Genomic DNA, 20,011 nt, shown 5'->3' with positions numbered 1-20,011 from the left:
TGATCAATGTTCAAGAGCCCCCACTGATCCGTCAAAGTGCCAAACAAGTCGTTTTTCTATTTTTGCACCTTATCTTCCAGTAGAGTTCCTGCCTCCAGGAGAATATCTGCCTTTCAAGAATCGAACCCACGATCTCTAAACTGTCAACCTTGAAGCGTTCTCATCTTTACTAGTTGGGATGTGCCTGGCGGTTAAAAATATTGCTATTTGTTCCAAGGAAAAAGTGACGATTTAAAATTAACGAACCTAATTAGATGGACGTGGCCCAGTCAATAGGGGGACAATTCCCCAACATCCCTCCGGCACCCTTTCCCCTTCCTGTACTTCGTCCCATTTCTCAGCCAGTCCCAAGGTTCGTCCGTATATAAAACTTGACGTAAATCAAACTAGGAAGCAAATGAATGAACAACAACGATCGATCCTTCTCCACTCCGCTTCTTGCTTCCCCCTACCACCAGGTACAACAATATATTACAGTATTACTTTTCCCTTTCAAATCTGATTGAATCACTCCCAGAAGTCTAAATTATTCGTTGATTTTGGGTAGAAGCAGTTTGAAATTAGTTCTTGATTTTCTATGTTCTGCATTTTGATTTAGGGGTGAAGCTGTCTTATGGTACCGCGGGGTTCCGGGCCGATGCGTCGCTGCTTGAGTCGACGGTGTTCCGAGTAGGGATATTGGCGGCATTGAGGTCTGTACAGACTCGGTCAGTTGTTGGCCTCATGATCACGGCCTCCCATAACCAGGCTTCGGATAATGGCGTTAAAGTGGCAGACCCCTCGGGCGGAATGCTCTCGCAACACTGGGAACCCTTTGCTGACACCCTTTCCAATGCAGGGGATCCCAATACCCTTCTCCAGGTATACATACTTCAGCACTAATGAAGTTGTGTTTCCTAAAAGGTTGCATTTTTAGTTATTTGCTATCTTATATGTTTTTAGAAATACTTGTTTTAACACTTGCAGTGTGAGAAAAAAATTGGCGAAAGATAGGAGGAGATCTGTACTTATGCACAAATGGAAAAAAAAATGTTTGGCTTTCATTCCCTTTGTGCATAATTTGTGAATATAGCTTATGATAGTCACGGTAGTAAAGATAATTTCTCTTGATGGGATTTTAAGCTAATTTTTAGTTACTCATTTATAGTAAATACTATTTTACATATACACAAAGTCTTGTAAAGTCAAACTTATGTTTGACTCTTAGTAATATAGATAGAATTGGGAAATGTGGTGGGCCTTTCGTCAGCTCTCTCTGAAGTGAGTCGTGGGGTAAGTTGAGCCTTGATTTTCGCATGTGAGCCAGTTGCAAGGCTAGCTATTTGGTTCGCGTAGCTCAGCTAGGGCCTTTAAATGACTTTTTCAGCCTATAGGCTGATTTTTGAAGCCATAGGTGCATGACATGAAGTGCCAGGTGCTATCATGTCGAATTCAGGCAGTTGAATTTCAAATTTTTGATTTTTTGTTTTTTCAATTAAAAAAAAAAAAAAAAAGGCTAGTGGTTTGGCTCTTGGTGGGCACTTTGCCCAGTGAGCCCCCCCATAGTGAGCATGGGCCAGCTCGGCTTGGCATATTTACATCCCTTATATAGATAAGTATCTTAAAGGTATCCATTACTGATCGAGATGTCTTTGAGCCATGTTTATATATTGGCAATATTTTATAGTTAAATATGTTTTCACACACGCGTGTAGGCCTGTTGGTATTCGACATGTCTGACATGGCACAATATATGTTCACATTTATGGTTTGGAACACCATTAGGATGGAACACCATTAGGACATTTTGAACATGAATGAAGTTTCATTTATGATGATTGATTCTGGTGAATTTCATTTTTTGAGAGAATTTTATTGGCCAGTAAATTTTGCTTCACAATAAGAAGTTTTTGACTATTGAAACAGTTGATAGATGATTTTGCGAAGAAGGAAAAGATCCCACTTGAAGGAGCCTCTGAGGGAGAGGTACTTTTGGGAAGGGACACTAGGCCCAGTGGTGAATTTCTTGCTGAGGCTGCGAAACAAGTATGGGTACCCTTAACTTCTGCCATTGCCTTATCTATGTGTTTAGTATCATAATGTTAATTCATAGGAATTGTCTGATATGAGTATTGAGTCTATCTGGAGCTAAAAGTTTTGCGTCTTCAAAGCATGGAGCTATTTGAAAGTGCTCTCTCTTACACACTTATATCCTGGATGCAATTTTCTTGCACTTATAATAATCCTTCAAGAGAAGCAATCTCATGTCATAAGATTCATCTTAAAATTAGTGCCTGTAGTCATCTGACATGGGACCTGCAAGTGCCAGAGATTTATTTGTAGTTTTGTAGATAAGAATAATCCTTTTCTTTTCTCTCTCTCTCTCGCTCTATCTCCTCTATCTCCTCTCTCTCTCTCTCTCTCTATATATATATATATATATGTATGTATATTTATTATTATTATTATTTTTAAATAAATTAGGTTCTTGTCTTTGTTGTGTAAAATGAATGATGTACTTATGCTGGTTAACACTTCAAGGGAATAACTTCGATTATGGGAGTCAATGCCACTGATATGGGAGTCATGACAACCCCTCAACTGCATTGGATGGTTCGTTCTAGAAACAAAGGCATGGAAGCATCTGAAAACAATTACTATGACCAGCTTTCAACTTCTTTCAGGTTAGTGAGTATCAGGTTTAAAGAAGTCTCATTTTTCAAGTTACATGGCCTACTAGATAAAATTGTTTACAAATATGCATTTGGATGTTTATATAATTGGCCAGGTGCTTGATGGAATATATTCCCAAAGGAAACAGAAATTTCAATGTGAATGACAAAGTAATTGTTGATGGAGCAGATGGTGTGGGTGGAGAAAAGCTAGAAATTTTGAAGAAATTGTTGAGTGATTTGAGCATCGATGTTCGTAATCGTGGTGATGGTGTACTCAATGAGGGTGTTGGTGCCGACTTTGTGCAAAAGGAAAAGATTATTCCACGCGGTTTTGGCCCTGCTGATGTTGGGTTTAGGTGAGATTCCTGCCGATTCTTTTTTTCCCCCCTTCTTTTTGACAAGTCTGTCTTCCTATTGATTCTTGATTTCAAATTAAATTCGTGGACCTATTGTTTTTGAGGTACACCTATTTGTGTAAACTAAATGTGACTGCATTCCCATTCACACATCTGTTGTAGATTCGAATTGGTCATATATCAGTTCTTGTCCTCCAAAGATAGAGAAGGGGTCTGTGCCCCATTGTCTGCCAATTAATACATTCAATGTGATACTTCATGAAAGAAAGTACAATTCTGTTTTTTTGTGCCATTTGCATGCTTAAGTAGGACTAACTGGCTCTTTGATACTTATATATTTTTCTCTTGTTAACATGTCAGAATATCTTGTTTGTCCCTTATAAATGAGAATCAGCTCCCACTACATTAAATTATGTGTGCGTGGACCTGTACAAGTATTGCTAATTGGTCTATATAATTTTCATTTCCTTTATTTACTGCTGCTGATACTACTTTACACACTGCATTTAGTTTTGAAGTTATTGAAGAATGTTCTTTTAATTTTGGTTTTTCTGAGACAACAGAAAAATTTGAAGCTGGCATATGCGATCCTTAAAGTCTACATATGTGATCTTTTTGTATCTTTGAAATTTTCTGTTTGGCGATCATTCTATTTCCCTGTAGTAGACGGAAACGGGATCTAACTACTGCGATGGTTCTAGTATTTCAGGTGTGCTAGTTTGGATGGAGATGCTGATCGACTTGTATATTTTTCTATTGAATTAAATAGCAACAAAATTGTTTAATTTGTTTTGTTTTTACTATAATGTTTTTTGAAAATTGTTTTAAAATATATTTTTTTTATATGATAAATATAATTTTTTGTTCAATTTAAATTTTTTTAATTCTTTTCTTTTTATTTTAATTTTAATTTTTTCAATTTTAAATAAAAAACTTTATGATAATTTTTTTTTGGTGTCCGTAGTTCATTTTTTTTTTAATAAAGATCGATGTTAAATGAATCTACATCTTGCATATAGTAGTTACAATTCAGTTTCCTTAATTTTCTGAGATTATGCTTTATTTCATTATCTATTGTTTAATGTTTTAACATTTGAATTTTTATAGGATGGAATACCATCTAAATGAGAAGTTGAGATCGATGTCGTAGAAAGTTACTTAGAATAGTAGTTTTGACAGTTTCACTACACTGCTAGAGCTGTTGGATGATCAGCACGAGAATATTTTACATCAATCTTTGCTCTAGCCCCTATATCAATTGAGGAAAATACAGTATTTCGAGTAGATCATCGATGCACTACTATGTCAGCTACTCAGGTCGGTCAACGATGATAGGTTACACGACGCTTATTTCTAGAGACAGGGGACGATGCTTTTATCGTAACTAATTGGCACAATTAGGGAGTGCGATTAGACGTTAGACAGGCTAAAGTTAGGACCGGTCTACATCTTCTAGAGCGTTGTGCGGTCTCATTACAAGAAGACTGTAATCGACCTTTTTCATCTGGAGATCATCGACGATATCGATACCTTCAACAACTATCCATAGGGTTGGAGGTGTTTTAAGGACATCTTACATGTCTTCACCCAGATCACACTCGAAACCCAAGAGGTCCATGCAATAGTACGATACTTTTAGATTGTCCCTAACAGTGCAAGTAAATGTTTAACGTAATCAACCTTATAATATTTTTTTTATACTAAATTTATATATAATGATTGCATCTGTTGCAGATCTGAGCATATGAGACTATCCTCATGGGGTACCGTTTTGCAAGGTGACGGGAAATATGCTGCCTCCGGATGCATCATTGACGAGCATTCCAAACGGACGGATGTCCATCTGGCAAATAGTTATTGACTCTCCTCGATGACTCTCATGTGAGTATTATACATTTGTGATTTATATTTTACGTAGTTTAAAAATCTCATTACATGATGATTAACAAGTTGAAATGTCAATATATCAGCTTGAAGTTTTAACTGATTTGATGCCATCAATGGAAAAGGAGGGTCAAGGTCTTGTATATGAATTAGCCCTTCCGCATACTCAAGATGGCCATTTGTCCGATCATATTTGTGTAAGAGCGCGGTTTCAGTTGATCGACGATCACCTCTATCGAGGGCATCTGCTTCTCTCCCATCCAGACACATCTCCCGTGGATCAGAAGCACATAGCCAGAGTCATTATTTCGATAAACTGTATGCCTGCCTGGTTGGATTTATAGTGGAGTAAGTCGACATTCTGCGATAAGAGTTAATGGGAAAGGTCGACGATTTAGGATGAGAGTTGGTAGAAATGGTCAACGATCTGGAACGAGAGTTGAGATGAAGGGTTAACGATTTATCCTACGATGTTGGAGTCCTATGTGGCCACTTAATAGACCTTCAGGATGAGGTCACAGTACTCTGAGGTGATAAAGTAGGCAGGTAATGGGTGACGAGGAGAGTGACGAAGAGAGAGGTTATCCAAAGTTGTGGACAGACGATGCATTAGAATCATTTTTGTTATTTGTGGAGCAGGAGTCGGTGGCTTTGATAAGGACGAAAGAAGTAGCGAATAAGGGAAGGACAAATGAGGTGGCGATCTCTGAGGCAAAGAAGGTAGCGAGCCTCGAACAGGTAGAGGAGGAGGAGATGGTGGTCTCTAGGGCAAAGGAAATGGCGAGCTTTGAGGAAGTGGCGATCCTCAAGGCGAAAGAGGAGAAGACGCCCACCATGACTGAGAATAAAAAGTGCGTTGTTGACGTGCCAAAGCAGGTGGTCAACAAGAGGTCGAGATTGTTATCACAGTACGTAGTTTTCTTCCTTTACAACTGAGGCGAAGAAGAAGAGGTTAATCGACTGGATGTACACAATCTTTTTAGGAGGTAGACTATTCCAAGTGGAAAGTGTTCGAAACGGAGTAGAGAAGAATTTTTCCCGATTAAGTATTGTAAGAATTTAGAAAAGTATGCTAATTCCTATATGCTTGTTTTAACATTTTCTCCGTTTATTTTTTCAGAGCTAGTCGCAGGATAGCTCGAAGGATGATCATTAACGCTTACAAGTGGTTACATGACATCACCACTTTGAGAACTTGATTTGCCGACGATATATGTGAAGTAGTTATATTGTTATTTTTTATTTATACACAATTTATTAAATGAAATAACTCCTTTTTTATTGGTGTTTCTTGATGTAGTGCATTGGCCTTCCCATGGACTTGTTACGCCAGTGAGCTCAAAGAAATCCTAAATCATTTGACATTCCCGACCACGTTATATTGAACGCTGAGTTCGTATGTACAGTTACCATTAAGTATCAGCCACTCCAACTTATGGATAATGAGTATACGGTGCCCGAATATATGTTCAAGTGGATTATAGGGACCTTGTTGAGTGTCTGCGGAAAGCCAATGGAGGGTTGTATGCATATGAACGTCCCAATGATCGCTAATCATCGTTGCATTTCCGTGGAGATCGTTTTACCTAATGCGACTATCTATGTATACGATCCTGATCATTCATGTTTGACCTAGGGTCTGCTCGAGTAAAATATGAAATCGGTGGCTGTGATCGTTCCTTTGATAACTAGCCGAGCAAGGTTGACCGTGCAGGACATGCTGTCATCGTGCGGAACACGACGACGAGGAGACAGTTTATATTGTAAATGTTTGTAATTTTTTTAATCTTTAAAACTTAATTAGCTACATGGTATTGAACTAATACATTATTATTCAATTGCAAGGGCGATTACGGCGTGTTCGTCATAAAGTATATTAAATTTTTGAGTATAGTATAAAAGTTTAATAGAATTAGCCAATCATGGATACTAATTTGGAGGAATAAGTTAGCGTGTGATTTATACGAATTTAATTGTGATCCTTAAATATTGTCTATTGATTTGTTTTTTCAATTATGAAATAATTGTAAATATTGTAAAATTTATGTAAGCATTGTACATTGATTTCTTTTTAATTATGAAATAATTGTACATATTGCAAAATTTATGTAAACATTGTATATTTAGTTGTTTATTTAATTTTGAATATCATAAAATAAATGTAATTATTTTCATTTAATTGCGAGATCATTACACATCAGTCTAATTGTCATTTAGGAGAATCTAACTTGTACAATATTGACAAGTATGCTTTATTGCTCGACAACTGTCGTACCCACGCGATCGAGAAAACTTTTCGGTAGATGGTATTCTAGACGTATGTGGATGTCCAGGACTATGCAGTTCAACTTTTAGTAACAATAATATATTGAGTAGGAGAATATCATCGGGAACTTTTCACTTAGCTTCATTCAACAAAGGAAATATAGTTTCAGCATATTCTGCTCTCCAAGAATTAGCCTTATAATAAGGAGAGCATAATGTTCTCGCTGCAAAACCGTGATACATAGCTACCGCGATTGCATGCTCATATGAAAAATTATCCAATTGAAATCGACTACATGTACATGTCTTATAGTTAAGTCTACCATGTATACTGTATTACATGCACGTTTTACGGAGAAGCAGAAGTCATCTAGTGGTTTTACATTCAATTTTCTTGCATCCTCTACAGCTTGAAGAATTTATCGTTTTAAGTCGGGGGCTAACATACTTGTGCGACTCTGTGAATCTGCACATCAATCGTAAAATCACTGTTGTAGCTTGTTACGAATATTTTCAGTCATTCGAGAATTGGTAACTTTCAATCATTCTTGAACAATACACTGAGAGCCTCTACGTTATTTGACGTCATTATGTTATATCGATATCCTATATCTCAATAAAAAATATCAAGTTAGGATTAGTTTTCTCATGTTATGGCAACCTCTTGCCAATTTAGCATAACTCTCATCAGTCGAGCTCATTACATCCTCCAACAACCATTCTTTGGCTTTTCCAGGCCTTTTAATAGCTTATGACCCCTCCATACTCTCGACATGGACGTTGTTAATGATGTTTGAAGGTTTGTAGATCATTCGTGGACCTTGATACTTGTGCATTATCTGTTGACCAATAAACCACGCTCGAATTTGCTGTGATTGTTTTGAGAAATTCCCACTTTGCAAATGTATACTTGTGAACCACAAATAACTTATTTGTGTCCATTTTAGTCGCTTACAGGGAGTCCACTCGATCCAACCACTGAGCTCCCACACCGCTCATGTCTTTGACGAGATAAAGTAGTCAAATCCTCATTTGTAAATTCATTTTCATTCTTGTTGTCGTGAACTACCGACGAAATTCCGTGCGTAATAGTGAGATTACAATGAGGAGTAACTGTTTCGGGAATAACCATATTATCCTCGCAAACTATCTCCATTGTGTCCCAAAAACCATTGACATTGTCATTAGCTCCATTTGAATCTTCGTGTTTACTTTTGATGACATCCTTCTTCAATAAAGTAATACAAAGAGGAGTTGTGTGCATTTTGTTCAATTCAAATAGATAATTCACTTTCGCATAAAAAGCAAGCAAGTAACCTTCATAGGTGGAATCAGAATAGATGAATGCTTGTTGAATAGAAATATCAGTTGCATATCACACTAAGAGGAATCGACATTCAGTTTATTTTGCAAGTCATGGTACATTCCTGCGTACGATGTACTCTTTGTTATGGAAATTGGAATACTACCAAGTATGTCACTCGTCCATTTCCACATTCATTATCCTTTTCATTTAATTCGAAATTACAAAAGTAACAAATCGAGACTATAACCGTATCTGTATGACAAAACAGAGTTTTTAATTATAAGAAAAAATAGTCAGAAATTCAGCTGAACCATAGTGGCAACATAAATTTATGAAAAAAATTATAGCCGGCTGTATCAGACTGTAACGATTGGCTGTGTTGTGCTCTGGCCTAAAAAAATTCATTATGCAAATGATTTTTTATTCATGCTTAAAAAATTCTATATCTATTAAAATATTTATCTACATTTTAATCTATATCGAAATAAGATTTATCGATTAAAAATGTATATTAATTTAACGAAAACGAAATAAAAATACGTAAATATAATTACTGATTCGAAATGATTGATATAAAAAATATTTTCCTCTTCAGCATTTGAAAAATTCTCAGATGTTGAAGTTGAAGAAGATGGAAGATGAGAAAGTTTTTATCAGTGTTGGAATAAACAGATAAGAAAATCAGCTGATTTCAAAAATTTATGTGAAAAGAAATTTTCACTTGTTAACTAAAAATGATAGTATTATCTTTCAAACATGGCATCTTTGTCTTTTATTATTCAAAAGGCCATTGTACAAACATTCAATTATTAAAAAGTAAAGGTGAAAATTGAATAGTTTGATCGAACCTTTTTTAAAAGTACTCACACGTACACCTGTATTCTCCCCCACCTATCGCGGGGCCAACTGCCCTTGGCACATACAATTACGTGAAGCACAGTTAATGTAAATTTTAAATGCCTCACAATTTTGCTTTCTACTAAAAAATCATGTGCACGTTAGAGTTAAAGACGAAAATTGGTGAACTAATTCATGAAAATAAGATAGTAACGAAAAAATTAAATGGAAAATTAAGGACAAGACAAGAACGAAAAAATGGTTGTACTTTGAAGGTATAATATTTCATTTATAATTATATTTTCTTAAATGATTCTCACGTATCATCTAACTTTAAAAGTTCTCCAAGTGTCATTAAACACTTTCGAGTTACCATCAAACTTTTCAAGTTATTCAAGTAGTCACTAATTTACTAAAATGTTATTTTATTTATCATTTTAAAGTTTTCTAGTCCGTTAACTTTAAAATGATGAGGGACAAAACCACGAATGAAATAAAATCTTAATAAGTTGAATGATGATTTTAGACTGTTGAAAATTTAACATTACTTAAAAATGTTTGAGAAAGTTCAATAATAACTCAAAATTTTTTTAACGCAACTTTGAGATATCCATAATATATTAAAATATTACATGAAGGGAGAATTCATTTTTTGGAGATAAAAATATTGCTATTTTATTTTATTATTATTATTTTTTGATATCTAGGCGTCCATCTTATAGTGACTAAATTCTGGAGTCTACACTTTGACCCCTCAAATTGCAGATAGGTTAAATCGCAGGTTGTGCCCCAAACTGATCAATGTTCAAGAGCCCCCCACTAATCCGTCAAAGTGCCAAATAAGTCGTTTTTCTATCTTTGCACCTTATCTTCCAGTAGAGTTCCTGCCTCCAGGAGAATATCTGCCTTTCAAGAATCGAACCCACGATCTCTAAACTGTCAGCCTTGAAGCATTCTCATCTTTACCAGTTGGAATGTGCCTGGCGGTTAAAAATATTGCTATTTGTTCCAAGGAAAAAGTGACGATTTAAAATTAACGAACCTAATTAGATGGACGTGGCCCAGTCAATAGGGGGACAATTCCCCAACATCCCTCCGGCACCCTTTTCCCCTTCCTGTACTTCGTCCCATTTCTCAGCCAGTCCCAAGGTTCGTCCGTATATAAAACTTGACGTAAATCAAACTAGGAAGCAAATGAATGAACAACAACGATCGATCCTTCTCCACTCCGCTTCTTGCTTCCCCCTACCACCAGGTACAACAATATATTACAGTATTACTTTTCCCTTTCAAATCTGATTGAATCACTCCCAGAAGTCTAAATTATTCGTTGATTTTGGGTAGAAGCAGTTTGAAATTAGTTCTTGATTTTCTATGTTCTGCATTTTGATTTAGGGGTGAAGCTGTCTTATGGTACCGCGGGGTTCCGGGCCGATGCGTCGCTGCTTGAGTCGACGGTGTTCCGAGTAGGGATATTGGCGGCATTGAGGTCTGTACAGACTCGGTCAGTTGTTGGCCTCATGATCACGGCCTCCCATAACCAGGCTTCGGATAATGGCGTTAAAGTGGCAGACCCCTCGGGCGGAATGCTCTCGCAACACTGGGAACCCTTTGCTGACACCCTTTCCAATGCAGGGGATCCCAATACCCTTCTCCAGGTATACATACTTCAGCACTAATGAAGTTGAGTTTCCTAAAAGGTTGCATTTTTAGTTATTTGCTATCTTATATGTTTTTAGAAATACTTGTTTTAACTCTTGCAGTGTGAGAAAAAAATTGGCGAAAGATAGGAGGAGATCTGTACTTATGCACAAATGGAAAAAAAAATGTTTGGCTTTCATTCCCTTTGTGCATAATTTGTGAATATAGCTTATGATAGTCACGGTAGTAAAGATAATTTCTCTTGATGGGATTTTAAGCTAATTTTTAGTTACTCATTTATAGTAAATACTATTTTACATATACACAAAGTCTTGTAAAGTCAAACTTATGTTTGACTCTTAGTAATATAGATAGAATTGGGAAATGTGGTGGGCCTTTCGTCAGCTCTCTCTGAAGTGAGTCGTGGGGTAAGTTGAGCCTTGATTTTCGCATGTGAGCCAGTTGCAAGGCTAGCTATTTGGTTCGCGTAGCTCAGCTAGGGCCTTTAAATGACTTTTTCAGCCTATAGGCTGATTTTTGAAGCCATAGGTGCATGACATGAAGTGCCAGGTGCTATCATGTCGAATTCAGGCAGTTGAATTTCAAATTTTTGATTTTTTGTTTTTTCAATTAAAAAAAAAAAAAAAAAGGCTAGTGGTTTGGCTCTTGGTGGGCACTTTGCCCAGTGAGCCCCCCCATAGTGAGCATGGGCCAGCTCGGCTTGGCATATTTACATCCCTTATATAGATAAGTATCTTAAAGGTATCCATTACTGATCGAGATGTCTTTGAGCCATGTTTATATATTGGCAATATTTTATAGTTAAATATGTTTTCACACACGCGTGTAGGCCTGTTGGTATTCGACATGTCTGACATGGCACAATATATGTTCACATTTATGGTTTGGAACACCATTAGGATGGAACACCATTAGGACATTTTGAACATGAATGAAGTTTCATTTATGATGATTGATTCTGGTGAATTTCATTTTTTGAGAGAATTTTATTGGCCAGTAAATTTTGCTTCACAATAAGAAGTTTTTGACTATTGAAACAGTTGATAGATGATTTTGCGAAGAAGGAAAAGATCCCACTTGAAGGAGCCTCTGAGGGAGAGGTACTTTTGGGAAGGGACACTAGGCCCAGTGGTGAATTTCTTGCTGAGGCTGCGAAACAAGTATGGGTACCCTTAACTTCTGCCATTGCCTTATCTATGTGTTTAGTATCATAATGTTAATTCATAGGAATTGTCTGATATGAGTATTGAGTCTATCTGGAGCTAAAAGTTTTGCGTCTTCAAAGCATGGAGCTATTTGAAAGTGCTCTCTCTTACACACTTATATCCTGGATGCAATTTTCTTGCACTTATAATAATCCTTCAAGAGAAGCAATCTCATGTCATAAGATTCATCTTAAAATTAGTGCCTGTAGTCATCTGACATGGGACCTGCAAGTGCCAGAGATTTATTTGTAGTTTTGTAGATAAGAATAATCCTTTTCTTTTCTCTCTCTCTCTCGCTCTATCTCCTCTATCTCCTCTCTCTCTCTCTCTCTATATATATATATATATATATATATGTATGTATATTTATTATTATTATTATTTTTAAATAAATTAGGTTCTTGTCTTTGTTGTGTAAAATGAATGATGTACTTATGCTGGTTAACACTTCAAGGGAATAACTTCGATTATGGGAGTCAATGCCACTGATATGGGAGTCATGACAACCCCTCAACTGCATTGGATGGTTCGTTCTAGAAACAAAGGCATGGAAGCATCTGAAAACAATTACTATGACCAGCTTTCAACTTCTTTCAGGTTAGTGAGTATCAGGTTTAAAGAAGTCTCATTTTTCAAGTTACATGGCCTACTAGATAAAATTGTTTACAAATATGCATTTGGATGTTTATATAATTGGCCAGGTGCTTGATGGAATATATTCCCAAAGGAAACAGAAATTTCAATGTGAATGACAAAGTAATTGTTGATGGAGCAGATGGTGTGGGTGGAGAAAAGCTAGAAATTTTGAAGAAATTGTTGAGTGATTTGAGCATCGATGTTCGTAATCGTGGTGATGGTGTACTCAATGAGGGTGTTGGTGCCGACTTTGTGCAAAAGGAAAAGATTATTCCACGCAGTTTTGGCCCTGCTGATGTTGGGTTTAGGTGAGATTCCTGCCGATTCTTTTTTTCCCCCTTCTTTTTGACAAGTCTGTCTTCCTATTGATTCTTGATTTCAAATTAAATTCGTGGACCTATTGTTTTTGAGGTACACCTATTTGTGTAAACTAAATGTGACTGCATTCCCATTCACACATCTGTTGTAGATTCGAATTGGTCATATATCAGTTCTTGTCCTCCAAAGATAGAGAAGGGGTCTGTGCCCCATTGTCTGCCAATTAATACATTCAATGTGATACTTCATGAAAGAAAGTACAATTCTGTTTTTTTGTGCCATTTGCATGCTTAAGTAGGACTAACTGGCTCTTTGATACTTATATATTTTTCTCTTGTTAACATGTCAGAATATCTTGTTTGTCCCTTATAAATGAGAATCAGCTCCCACTACATTAAATTATGTGTGCGTGGACCTGTACAAGTATTGCTAATTGGTCTATATAATTTTCATTTCCTTTATTTACTGCTGCTGATACTACTTTACACACTGCATTTAGTTTTGAAGTTATTGAAGAATGTTCTTTTAATTTTGGTTTTTCTGAGACAACAGAAAAATTTGAAGCTGGCATATGCGATCCTTAAAGTCTACATATGTGATCTTTTTGTATCTTTGAAATTTTCTGTTTGGCGATCATTCTATTTCCCTGTAGTAGACGGAAACGGGATCTAACTACTGCGATGGTTCTAGTATTTCAGGTGTGCTAGTTTGGATGGAGATGCTGATCGACTTGTATATTTTTCTATTGAATTAAATAGCAACAAAATTGTCCTTGTCGACGGGGACAAGATATTGTCTTTGTTTGCTTTATTTATCAAGGAACAATTAAATATTCTCACTGGAGAAGATGGAAAAGTAAATGAGTCTTATCAAGCTCGTCTTGGTGTGGTGCAGACAGCTTATGCTAATGGTGCATCCACTTATTACCTAAAGCAGTTGGGCCTGGAAGTTGTGTTTACTCCAACAGGAGTCAAATACCTGCATGAAAAAGCTTCTGAGTATGATATTGGTATCTATTTTGAGGCAAATGGACATGGAACGATCCTGTTTTCAGAAAGTTTCTTGTGCTGGTTAGAGGGTCGAAACAATGAGCTGACGTCAACGTCAAAATGTAAACTGGATCCACTTCTTATATTTTATTATGATGATCTTGCTTGCAATAGAACTCATTTTATTGGCTGATTGCTCCAGGTTCAGAACAACAAGAGGCTGCCTTGAGACTATTAGCTGTCAGTAAGTTAATCAATCAGGCTGTGGGAGATTCATTTAGTGGGTTGCTTCTAGTGGAGGCTATCTTAAAACATATGGGATGGTCCATGTTCAAATGGAATGAGCTTTACCACGATTTACCCAGCAGACAACTTAAGGTCAGGCTGTGGTTTGCTAACAGTTTTTTATATGGTGTAGGTAGACAGTATCTAAATAGTTATCACAAGTTTCTTAGAGACTACTTGTACTTTTATTTTTGTAAAAAAATGGAAATGTTACTCGATATCACTGACAATGATTATACAACCAAGTTTCCAAAGTGCCTGTGTGGCATTTAGAATGTTTTCTTATATTCTAACATTTTTGCTCATACACTTGCTTAAAATTTATGGTTCTACCATTGATATCTGCTGGAATGAATTTGTGCAGCTGGTGTCTAGTCACATGAACTGCCTGCCTTGAGGTGAAACCTTTATCGTTCCAAATAAGTTTAGTGTTTCCTTTATAATCTCCTAGGTAGACTAAAGCTCTTTATTTGACTAAATCTTTCCAATAGCATTTTCAAGCCACTTTATCTCTGGGTACATTGGTGAGTATATTGAGGGCCACTGTTGAATAGTCGTTTTTAAGGTTAGTGTGGAAAGTAATGCAGGTGCAGCTGAAGATAATTTACTGAAGGAATATGTCAACAATGTTTGCACAATATAAATGAGGAGGGGACAGAAAGCTAAAAAGTTGAGAAGTTAAAAGAGTAAAACCAAAGATGGGCTCGCGCAGACGCGCGTGCACACAAACAGAAAATATAAATGAAACCTGTCAGTTCTAAGCCTTCTAGAATCTTGTTTTGAAGCAACAAGTGATGAAGGAACCTTGTTGAAATTTTATGGCGGTGATTGCAATGTGATCTTTTATTGTAAAGTTGATTATTGGATTTGAGAAATAAATTGTGATCTTTATGAAACAATAAATTTTGTTTGAACTTCTCAATGCTTTAGTATTATGAACTTGGCTTAATAATATTGTAATTTGAATGTGGTAACATATTTCTGATAGAAAAAATTGTCTATTGACTTTCATAAACCTTGAAAAAACTGTAACTCCATTTATTTTGCTTTCTTACAACATAACCTCCTGGTTATCACGCTGTTGAGAAGTTATCTCTTTACATCACTCTATCTTCAGGTAAAGGTCGTTGACAGAACTGCAGTGATTACTGCAAATGCAGAAACTGTGGTCGTGAGGCCCATTGGTATACAAGAAGCCATTAATGCTGAAACAGGTAAGTTCATTCAGTGCTATACAACAACCTGCCTTGCTTACTCTGTCCATGGAACCCGATACATTCTTTAGTTTTGTGAATTATTTTCGGTCTTAATCAATTCAATTTATAAAGGCAAGAAGCACTTCATCCATGTGACAATAAGTTATGAATTCAGATGATTTAGAAGTCCTGTTGCACGTCTCTAGCGTGTGAATCTTTTCAGGAAGCACTCAAGCCAACGCTCTCTCTGCTAGGCTAGTTTAATGTTTATTAATGTTTTAATTTTTTTTTTTTTTATGCATACATGGTACAAACGAATGCACAACCGGTCTGGCTTATATTCTGGTTTATTCACAGACAAAATCTGTGCTTTGATTTCAGTTATGTTACTGTTCTGGTCTTCAAAAAGGACTAGCCATTGGACTGGACCTATAATTTGATCCAAAAACTATATAGTGTAAAATTTGAACTTTAGACTTGAAACATCTTCTAGATTCCTACAAGTTCAGTTTTGAGCTTCTTTGTTTTACACTATAATCTCCTGACAAATTATGAGTCAAAGTCAAATTTTAATTTAACTACATATAGTTTGACTTTAACTACGTATTTTGTAGGAGCCACAACTACAACCCACTTATCTATCACTCATTACTAGCAATTTATATTTTCAGCATCTTATAGTTTTCCCAAAGTAGCATTTAGACTTTCATGGGAAGTTTTTCAAGATGATAAAGGGGTAAGTTACTGAGACTTTTTCCTCCGAAACAATTCACTTTTTGGACTAATTAGTATTGTACGTGTACCAACTACCAAGCCTTATGGAGCACATAATCTCCAAATCTTTGAGAATTTTTCTCCAAATGTATCGACTTTTGGTGTCCCTAGCATCACACTTTATAACTTTTAGAATTACAATCTAATATGTTCATCTTTTAGGAAAAACAATCAAATTTTAGTCATTGAGAACTAGAAACTAATATTTTTGGGACATGGAATGAAGATGCTTTTGGAAATGTTATCAATTAGTAGAATTTGGGTCACACTTGATTGTAAATACTACATTTACAAACATATTTTCATATTAATCTGTGAATATAATATCTGTTTGGAACAACCATTAATCATTGAGTACTAGAAAGATTAACTTTGGGACGTGGAATGAAGGTTTGTTTAGAAGTTACTCAATTATTTGAATCACTAGTTTATGTAGTAATGGTTATTAGAGTGTCTCCTGTTGTTAATTAGAAAGGGAAGCTCAACTGATTGTTCTTAGAGTGTCGTCTGTTCTAGTAATACTAGACTTGCCGAAGTTTGCCTCTGGTTGTACTTTATTCTTGAGGGATCAAAGTTTTAGTGAAGTGCCCAATGATAAACTACTGTGACACAGGAGATGAAATGCCCTTTATCCCCATGTTCAATGAAAATAGAAGAGAAAGGGAAAACTTGGAAAGCAGAAGGCAAAGAGAACATTCCTTAAGATTTACCAAAAATGCACATACTGTGTAACGACCCAAATTTTTACATTTGGAATCATTATATACATAGACCGTAAAAGAATACTTTCATTAATAATGAAAAACATAATATCTTCTTAACATGCAAGGATTAAAATTAATTTAAAAGAATACAACAAATATCATTAAAATCTTTAACTACTTAAATTGTTCTTCATTTTTCAACTACGTAAGCACAATCCATCTTCAATCGCCTCGAACCCATCTTTTTAGTTACCTATAAAATATTTAACGTATATATGTGAGGCATAGATTTCAATAAATGAGTAATAATGAATTTGCAATCTCATATTTAAATACAGAAAATCATTACAAATGGAAGCATGGGAATTAAAATCCGAACTTCGTGGCTATGATTCCCGTGCGTTGTGCTACTAAACTCCAATTTTTTGAACGTACACATATGGCACCCTTATCATAAACATAACTTGGATTTCCGTATCATCATATTCATAACATAAATTTTCATAATTTAAATAATGAAAGAACAATTTGTACCACTACACCTACCTTTCACTTGACAATTCAAAATAATAGAAGAAGTGATTGTTGGAAGGAGATCCTTGAGCTGCGTGTATGATTGTGTAATGTATGACTATATTTAATATGAAAAGGACAAGAGAAAGAGTGAAGGTGTAAAGACAAAGTGATAGAGATACTGAGGGAGATTGTAAATTGTTGGTGAGGGATAGTCCAATGTTAAGTTTATCTCCTATTTATAGTGCAAATTTTTGGACCATGTGTAGAAAATTGGAAGGAAATGGTTAGATGTTAGACATGGTCAATGCATAATTGGTGCATTTTCTTGAAAATTGTCAAATCAGTACCTTTAATCATGTGATTAAATCAATTGTCTTGGCTTGAATTTAGGTGTAAATAATACATGTGGTCAAATCAATTACCTTTATTTATGTGGTCAAATCAATTATATTGCTTAAAATGTGGTGAATAATGTATGTGGTCAAATAAATCATCTTTAATGATGGCTAATTGACATATTTACCTATATTTTACACATGATTTCATCTAACTTCCAAATTAACTCGTCACTCAGGTCCTCAAACTATTGACTAGCAATCAATAAGGTCATTTAGCTAGGTCAATAACATAATAAGGTCATTAGACTTTAATAATAGCGCATTGAAGCCCTATTTTTAATCTAACGACTAGTAATAAAAATTCGAGACAAATACATACTGAAGGTTGCTTGATCACTTCAACGCTCTGTAGGTTCACTCCAGTTGGCATATACAGATGTCAGAGTGAACCCAATTGCGCTTTAAATACCCTGGAAATGGAGCCACTTATTCAACTGACATTGTGTACTACAAGCATTTCAATGACTTCCACTGAACTAAGAAATTTCAAGAAGTATGATATAGCTTGACATGATGATGAACGTAGTAATGCTCTTAGAATGCAAATAATAGGCAATTAACAGTGAGATGTTATATCTGACCATCTTGTGCCTGAAATTTCGTTGGGTAGTTTCTTAAGGTAGCCCATTGGTGGGTTTCATGAGCTTAGGAAGCCCTGCATTCTTTTTTGGCCTCCATTTTTAATGTTCTGTGTGTTATGAGGAAGGTCCTCAGTACTAGCTGGTGCCAACTGAAATCTAGTTTCAGATGAGCAAATTGAAGTAGCTTTGATATCATGTTCCTCAATATGCCAAATTCATAAAAACTATAATTGATCTATGTATCTTTGATCTTGATTTACCCTTAAATTCTTGCATGTAAATTAATATCTGATACTGCATTTTATAGTTTGAATAATAAACTGCAGTCATGTGTTGTTTTGTTTCAATAAAGAAATAGCTTCATTGCAACACAATATGTTTTTCCCTAGTTAATTTATTTATGGACATGTATAGAGCAAGGCATATGTAGAATTCTTTAAATTCTCCCCTGAATTGGCAATAGATATTTCTTGACTTATCGCAGCAGTAAACTTGTCAGAACTTTTGTTGGCTTTGAAAGGGCTTTTTGATGTGGCATAGATGATAAAATTTGTCTAGTGAATTTTCTTCCTTGTAAATTAAGGGCTAGCGAGGTCTTTCTGGATGTGGTGCTAATGAACTAAAAAATTGTAAGGGATAGATCTCTTTAAAATAAAGGCAAGTGAAAATGGGCCATTCCAGAGGAAAATTATGAACAATGTTGCATGCAGTAAAAACTTATCGCATAGCGAAAATGGGGCGATTGTAGCAAGCATAAGTTTTCTGATTGCCAACCCCAATTCTCATGGCCAAGTATAATTGATGCTAAAGCGTAAACCTCATAGATTTTATTAACATTTGATGCAATTAATACCCATTAATTATTGAGATTGAGAGCAAACTCAAGTTCATAACTTGTTAAGAGGATGCCTTCATTACTTCTGTTATTATTCTGGGAGCTGTTTGGATCCTGCTGTGTATGCATTTAGGCATTTATATCCCTTGTTTTTCCGATTATTCATTGGTAACATAAACTTTTCATTTTATTCCTTGTATCTCAGCTAAATACCCACATGGCCGATGTTTTATACGGCCTTCAGGAACAGAGGACGTGATAAGAGTGTACGCTGAAGCGATCTCCCAAGAAGCGGCGGATAGTTTAGCTAATTCAGTGGCGACGCTGGTGGATCAATTTCTTGGATTCAACACTACTAAATGAACCCAGTCCTTGCTATTGTGCTAAAATAAAATATCTGGGCGAAGCTTGTTATGATTCAGATTGATACGGAGCTCTCGAAATATGAAGTGGCTTCATATCTCAGGTACTGTAGCCTCTTCCCAGGAGGGGAATTATTCTTTCTTGAATTTGCGCAGTTTGATATTCCATATATATTCATTCAAAACCAAGAAATTCCTCTATTTCTCACATATTACAAGTTACAAAGTGATATAATTTTATATGCTCC

The 20,011-nt window shown here is 35.8% G+C and overlaps 2 protein-coding genes across 4 annotated transcripts; both read left to right on the top strand.

Annotated features, from left to right (window-relative positions):
- Positions 1–259: 259 nt before the first annotated feature.
- On the top strand, positions 260–5,423 carry LOC111395316 (phosphoacetylglucosamine mutase-like). The gene is made up of 11 exons (XM_023021298.1): positions 260–458; positions 599–861; positions 1,906–2,025; positions 2,521–2,663; positions 2,768–3,010; positions 3,720–3,785; positions 4,118–4,156; positions 4,521–4,622; positions 4,745–4,856; positions 4,981–5,225; positions 5,345–5,423. Exons 1-11 carry the CDS (start codon positions 398–400, stop codon positions 5,421–5,423), a joined length of 1,473 nt encoding a protein of 490 aa, XP_022877066.1. The 5' UTR covers positions 260–397.
- A 4,920-nt stretch (positions 5,424–10,343) lies between these two features.
- Positions 10,344–19,973, top strand: LOC111396254 (phosphoacetylglucosamine mutase-like). 3 transcript variants are annotated; one of them, XM_023022632.1, is made up of 10 exons: positions 10,344–10,557; positions 10,698–10,960; positions 12,005–12,124; positions 12,624–12,766; positions 12,871–13,113; positions 13,822–13,855; positions 14,018–14,234; positions 14,315–14,490; positions 15,515–15,611; positions 19,607–19,973. In XM_023022632.1, the coding sequence occupies exons 1-10, from the start codon at positions 10,353–10,355 to the stop codon at positions 19,762–19,764; spliced, it is 1,656 nt and encodes a 551-aa protein (XP_022878400.1). In that variant the 5' UTR covers positions 10,344–10,352; the 3' UTR covers positions 19,765–19,973. The 3 variants fall into 3 exon arrangements, with proteins under 3 accessions (XP_022878400.1, XP_022878398.1, XP_022878401.1); XM_023022630.1 differs by having other exon boundaries at positions 13,822–14,234; XM_023022633.1 differs by lacking the exons at positions 15,515–15,611; positions 19,607–19,973 and adding an exon at positions 14,762–15,504 and having other exon boundaries at positions 13,822–14,234.
- The last annotated feature ends 38 nt before the right edge of the window (positions 19,974–20,011 follow it).

This window comes from Olea europaea, chromosome 6, assembly GCF_002742605.1.
Source record: "Olea europaea var. sylvestris chromosome 6, O_europaea_v1, whole genome shotgun sequence".
In the NCBI taxonomy this organism is placed as follows: Eukaryota; Viridiplantae; Streptophyta; class Magnoliopsida; order Lamiales; family Oleaceae; genus Olea; species Olea europaea.
Note: the sequence above shows the minus strand (reverse complement) of the source record. Positions and strands in the feature narration are given on the sequence as shown.